This window comes from Eufriesea mexicana, unplaced genomic scaffold (assembly GCF_001483705.2).
Source record: "Eufriesea mexicana isolate 0111107269 unplaced genomic scaffold, ASM148370v2 scaffold354, whole genome shotgun sequence".
In the NCBI taxonomy this organism is placed as follows: Eukaryota; Metazoa; Arthropoda; class Insecta; order Hymenoptera; family Apidae; genus Eufriesea; species Eufriesea mexicana.
The window spans coordinates 478,920-485,787 of NW_016908520.1; the positions used below are offsets into that span (position 1 = coordinate 478,920).

The 6,868-nt window shown below is 35.6% G+C and overlaps 1 protein-coding gene across 1 annotated transcript; it reads right to left on the reverse strand.

Moving 5' to 3' along the window:
- Window positions 1–96: 96 nt before the first annotated feature.
- On the reverse strand, window positions 97–1,344 carry Sec13 (nuclear pore and COPII coat complex component secretory 13). The gene is made up of 3 exons (XM_017912209.1): window positions 1,005–1,344; window positions 501–885; window positions 97–439 (listed from the first exon to the last, which is right to left on the reverse strand). The coding sequence occupies exons 1-3, from the start codon at window positions 1,244–1,246 to the stop codon at window positions 131–133; spliced, it is 936 nt and encodes a 311-aa protein (XP_017767698.1). The 5' UTR covers window positions 1,247–1,344; the 3' UTR covers window positions 97–130.
- Window positions 1,345–6,868: the final 5,524 nt, after the last annotated feature.

Sequence of the window (6,868 nt, forward strand, 5' to 3'; positions counted from 1 at the left end):
ATTTTTTTATGTATAGATATATAATAAAAGTACAAAGAAAAAGAATAAAATTATTATTAATGTTGAATAATTCCTTTAATTTACAATGCTTATTAGTAAAAAATATTATCCTATATTTTATTTTCAGATATTATAATGTACGCTGATCTGTGTTATTAAGATTACCTTGACCTTTATTTGCTTCAGAAATGCAGGTCCACTGTCCTTCAGTATTCTCACGCCAAAGAGATACTTTATTATCTCCACCACTAACAGCTAAAATACCTCCAGTTAATGACCAACTAACATTCCAAATAACATCATCAAAAACATTGAGGATAGTTGGTGTCCAACTGGTATAATCATTAGAAGTCCATACAATAACACGACGATCTTGTGAACAAGAAGCTAGAGCTGCTTTAGATGGTCCAACTGCAGGTGCCCATGCAACATCCCTTACCTATATAAAATAAGATATCTTAACTTATATTACTAAATTTGAAAAATGTTAGATACATTACCCAATCACTATGTGCTTCAAGTTTATCTTCTTCAATCCATCTGTCACTTTCTTCTTTCCAAATTTTAACTAAATTGTCACAACCTCCTGTAGCTAATCTTTTTACCGGTCCATTCCTCTGAGTTCCACTAGCATCAAAACTAGGCTCAATAGCAGGACACCAACTCACAGCATTGCATCCAATAGTATGAGCATTTGTAATTTTTTGTGTATCCCATGTATCTCCATTATTAATAAGTATAGACACTGAACCATCAGAGCTACCACAGGCTAAAATTAAGCCAAATTCATGTGGTGCCCAAGCTACTGAATTAACAGAGGAATCATGACCATTGTGTTCATAAATCTTGGTCCATTCTCCTAGTTCTTTCCAAATGATTACTTTTCTATCACAGAAGATAATATAAGATAGCATTAAAACAAAGCAACTTATTTTAATGCATCATAATTTGCATGGGAGGAAAACATTTTTAATATTACAGAATCTTAACAAAATATAACATACCGATCATAACTACAAGATGCTAAAAGATTTCCAAATTTAGGATGTGCCCAAGTAACCTGCCAGACAGGTCCAAGGTGACCCTTAAGATCAGCTACTAAACTTTGTGAACCATTTTTTAAATCAAAAATTTTAACCGAGTTGTCACTGGAACATGTTGCTAACCTCAAACCGTAATAATCCATTTCTGCATCATGAATCATGTCTTCATGACCGGTATCAACCGTATTTAGAACAGATACCATTTTTATGACAAGTTTTATTCAAATTTTTATAGTTATACTTTAAAGATTATGAAGGAATTAATGTTTAATTATAAGATGTTGAGAAGGTTATATTGTCTAAGGCCTGTCACTTACGTGGAAGCATGTGCGCAGTGGCTGTTAATGTAAGAGTGCTTTGCGCAACTTACTTGGAAATGTCAGTGTCGTTATATCCGTGTTAAAAATCAAATATAAATCTTTTTATAGTGATATTATTAAAAATATGTAAGGTAAATATTTATTTCCTGTTTAAATAATAAATACGAATATTCATAACTACACTCTTTTTATCATTATTTTAAAAGCCACACTGAATGGTATATTTTTTACATAACATATTCAAACTAAACACTAAATTAACGGTGTTTTTCCAAAGTATGTAATTGACTTTTTTGACTTAAAACAACTGTTTTATTAGTTGTATTAAATATAAAGTAAATATAATCAAATACTGTTCTTGTTCATTTAATGTAATGACGCATAGTATTAATTTTACTTCAATACAGTGTTTAAAATTTTTGAAAGTTAAAGCAGCGTTCTTACTTGCTACCGTGAATATCCATAGCGCAAAAGCAAACGTATAATTTACACACAAGTTAAGAAATTTTTGAAAAGAATGTTGAAAAATAGATTTATAAAAGTGTAAAATGTTAAGTATAAGTATAAAAATTAATGGTGAAATGAAAGGATGGAATCAATTAGTTTATATCATAAATTATTATGATAAAATTGATCGAGTATTTATAATACAGACATAAATATCAATTAACATAATGTACTTTGTTTATCATAACTGGAATATCACAATTAAGAATAATCTAAATCATTTCAAATATTATTAGTCTTATTAATAATTATGTAATAAAAAAATATATCATTGGAATTTAATTCAGTATTGCACAAATTTTAGGTTATTTATCAATGTTACAAAAATAAACTAAAGATATAATTATTATAATAATTGTTTGAATGCCACGAGTGGTTATCTTACTACTTGACTATTTTTTACATGCTTACCTTAAATTAGAGAAGGTAAAGCAAATTTTCACTGATATATATTAGTGGCATTTGTTTAAGAAAGAAATATGTGTAGATAGCATTTTTCTTTGTCTTAAATGAAACAGTTACTGCTCTTTACGATCTTAAATCTTGATACATATTATATTACTTATATTATTGTAACGAATTTACCTCATTATTCATCTAATGTAATTTAAATATATTACGTATTAATTTGTGAATATTTTTAATCTAATTACAGTTTCATCTCAATATAAATTATATTGATTTATTATTCAATTTTATGGATGTTTGAACGGCAACCATCGCTAATTTATCCCAAGTTCACTCGCTGGAGCTTTATTGGAAACCGTACGTATGATTTTTAACGCATAGAAACGTCATTAGTCAATTGTAATTTACAAAACTACAATGGAATATGATATGTGATAGATTCATGCAAGCTTGTCTCTTCCGGCATGCCGATAATAACAAGACTTCTGACGTTGTGTTGATAAGATGGATAATTGATATACGTTTCGCAAGTACATATACCTATATACACATATTACGTTTGTGACTACGTGTAAGTATATACCCATGCACGTAACTTATAACGTTGTAGGGTGCTATAAAATTTTCAATATGCTGCATGGTCGAGTGACGATTACTGTTACCGCTAATTACGTTTACTTGTACAAGCGGTAATGAAATCACGGCTGGAATTGTTTATCGATCGGGAGTAAGTAGCGTGTGAATCCGTTGATGAGTTAGGTAAGTAGAATAACCAACGAAAGAAGAAACGAATTTTATAGTTCCGTTTCCTTATGTTGATCTTTCGTACTGCAGTAACTTCCGATTGTGTACCCGGCGAAGAGAATGTATGGCTGGCATACGTTAGAAATTGGAACGTATGCTATAGTGGGCTATGTTTCGGAAGAAAACTTTCGACATAGATTAACGGAACAAGTCATAATAATAATTGTACATTATTTTCCAAATCATTTTCCAATTATTGTCCGTTAATTACACCTTTTTATTAAGAATGCATTATACCTATGGGCCTTGAAAGTTCGTTACTCGTCCCTGGCGCAGGTGTAGTATATATGTGTATAAAGCACTGATGAACTTTTCCTGATTCACCAGAAATTGCATTTTCCACTAACGTGCATACATTACACAGTCTCGACATGGAATGAAACTTTGTCGCGTACATCTTTTTCATTGGTAACGAAACAAAATAGTATTAAAAATGGTAATCGCTTACTAAAAATGTATTATTCAAGTTTTGTAGGATGTTGATGGAAATGTAGGTCTCCGTTCTCGGACTTTTATGGATGAATCGTAAAAGGCATATAACGCTGTAACTGTATACAGGCATTTTAAAAAATAACACGCAATTTGAATTTGTTTCGTCGAAAATAACGAAAGGTAATATTTTATTGCAATAACCTAACTTAGTGGTAATATATTTAATAATTTGTAAATTAATTTATAACGTTATTCTAGCTATTTAAACTTCCACACTTCTATATCTAAAGTAAGATTAATTTGGAGATCTATGTATGCTGAAAGTTTATTTGTAATATCATGTACTTTCCTGGACCGATTTTAAAACCCGGATGCAAGAAAATAGGACGTTACTAATGGTTTAAAAAGTTCGAGTACCTTTGATATTACCAGTAGCAGTTGGTGCGAAGTTTTCCCAAGGTTCGTTAGCCTAACAGCCAAAAAATCTGACCTCGAGCTCGAGAGAGTAGCCGGTTCGTACGGAAATTCAGGGCGAAGGTTCCAGAGGTTCCGGTTACGATACTCGCTACAGGTCGTCGTCGTGTACACGTTAGTATCGCGGTAAGATCCGGGCGAAGGAGTATCAGGAAGAATGGAAAGGGGAATGTCGGTCACTGGGCCTTTCCTCGCAATGACGGTACTCCGTTTAGCGCCTCGGGGCCACCTAGGAATGTTGGAACAGCACACAACTTGAAAAGTCTTTCCCTTCTCTCTCTAGTTCTCTATCTTTCCTTCTCTCTGTACCCTCCTACTTCTCTAAATTGCTAACATAGGCGTCTGCGTTTATACGGCGTACACCACCGCCTGAAACGTTGTAAAATAAATTCCATGTACACGATGCATCGTATAATCGTAGTTGACTGAACACAGATTATGAGTACCTTTTACGAAATTTTCCAATTAAGTTCATAATTCACACATAGGCAAATATTTTTGTTACAGTAAAATTTCACAGTTGGTATATATCTTTCTTGAATAGATTTCTCATAAAAGGGAATGACTTTTCGCTGTCTAGATCGATGAAGGAGGTTTTACAAGGGAGGTACTTAGGTAAACGTTATTAATTAAACGTCAAACTTTCATATAAATATCGTTTCATCAAACCATAGTATCTCCATCTTTCTCCTTTTTTATTTTGATTAAAATAGTTTTTCTGTGCATTTCAATATTACCATGCTTTGACGCGTTGAAAGCCTAAACACACGGGAGCGCCTTTTTAATTCCGGCTAGCTTCAAAGCGTCCTCGTTGCATCTTGATATTTACCACGCTTCGCAGGTGTTACACTTTTTCGATAGGTTACATAAAACCGTAAGAGTTCAAGCTCGTATTTGGATAGTGGCGTCGCTAAATCTTCACTGGCTTCTATCGTGAATTTCTTTTTAGGAGTCTGCAGGAACTCCTTACGAAATTCTAAAACGCGTGCCTATGCTTTCAGCGCAGCCGGCAACGCGCAGAGCCAAGAGAGGAAGAGGTCCGCAGTTTAAGGAACGTTTACGCTTCCCAAACAGCGCCGTTTCGTTTGCACGTTCCACGATGGGGGTCGGCGATCGAGAGCAACGGATGGTCGCGAAACGGCAACGCGAAACGGGTGCGGTTCACTGCATATTTCCATGGCGGTGTAGCCCAGGATATCGCGAGTACCGTAAAAGTGAAGAAGCGGGTCGTTGCCGGATCGAATTCCGCGCGTACCAGCCCAAACCACATTAATTTTCAGCGTACGCGCTAGAATTACACCGGATCCTTTCGGTGAGAAAAATGGAAGGTAAGAAAGAGATGGGCGTGCACACAGTTTTGCCAGTGCCTCTCTCTCTCCTCTCCCACTCTCTCTCTGTTTCTCTCCCCTTCTCTCTCTTTCTGTCTGTCTGTCTGTCTGTTTCTCAGCACGCTGGTTCTCCTCTCAGTGGATGCAGCCGCAGCAACCGCACTTTTTCGTGTCTACAGGCAATACTACCGGAGTACCGTAAAGTTGGAAGAGCAATACATTCTAGAATCGAATTCCGGACATGTCTGTACGAGCCGCATGAATTTTTTCCAAGGTTTCTTCGTTGAGTATTACACCGAGTATCCTTAAATGGAAAAGGAGAGAAGGAAAAAGAGGAACGTATAAAGAGAAGAACGGGAGAAAGAGGAAAGAAACGGGGAGGATCAAAGTATGATAGAAGAGACTAAGGATACGTAACCATCGTTGCGTTACAAAGAGAGACCAAGTATCTTAGAAGCAAAGGCCGTTGACTGCGACGCGATGTAATTCCGAATGGTTTTAGGTCATCTGGTCGATCGATGACCCGTTTCATCTATTATTGAAATGTAAGCATCCAACGTAACATCATCAAGTTTTACGTTTCTGGTTGATAGCGACAAGGGCTAACGCTTGAAGCTGTTCGTGGGAAGTTGCTTGATCCATATTCGCAGTTTGTCTGCGTGATAGAGGAACGGTTGCGTGATCGATATTTTAGACAGGTTGGTATGTTATAGAGTGACAAATCGTTTCATCAACGTTGTCGGCTGTGAGGTTTGCGTTACGAATAAAGTATTTACGTTGAAGTTGCTTTATAATGAACCAAGTACGAGATTATTCAAGCGAGTAACAAATATCTTGCGTTAAACTTTGCAGTTGTTATACGTGAAGTTTAAGTTCGTCTGAAAGTTTCATTTAGTTAGAGTTAAAAACTAAGTATTTTCATACTTTTAATGAGCTAGAATGTTTTTAAAATCCACATCGGATCGATTAAAGTTACCAGTATTTTCAGCTATATTATCTCTGTCGCCACATCCACTTAGCTATGAAGCTTCTAAAAAGAAAGAAACGCGAAACCAGATTAAAGGAAAATTAATTAAAAACTTCAATCCACTGGTTCTTTTGAAACGGATTAATTTTTAGAAATTTTGAAAATATGAAATTCATGAAAATCATAAAATGTCTATTCAAAGGAGCCCCTTAAAAGTTTCGAAAATCAGGAAAAGGTAGGGAAAAGTTAAGTTAGATGTAATGTCAAAAACTCGCAGAAAAGCGATAAAATATATTTACCATTTATTCACGTACTCGATCGATTTTTCCACAGATCTATCTACGTTGGAAATCCATTGGAAACCAGCAATTCCAGTTGGCGAAATTTTTAATACGAACGATCGAATCCAACAGGATCAGCGTTGCTCGTTTCCTGGTGTTACGCCGGTGTCCAGAGAGTGGCGTACGTCGACAGGGCCGTAGAATTCTAGAAGGGGGTCATCATACGAGGCCGGCTCCGCCGAACGCACCGAGCCAGGACAGTATACGAACGTCATTCGGCGCGGTCTGAGCGGCGAAAGGCGCG

Excerpts from the sequence above, each read along its gene's own strand:
- Sec13 (XM_017912209.1), bottom strand. The coding sequence starts at position 1,246 with ATGGTATCTGTTCTAAATACGGTTGATACCGGTCATGAAGACATGATT. Across the intron at positions 886-1,004 it reads GCATCTTGTAGTTATGATCG|AAAAGTAATCATTTGGAAAG; the intron begins GTATGTTATATT and ends CTTCTGTGATAG. Across the intron at positions 440-500 it reads TTGAAGCACATAGTGATTGG|GTAAGGGATGTTGCATGGGC; the intron begins GTAATGTATCTA and ends TATTTTATATAG.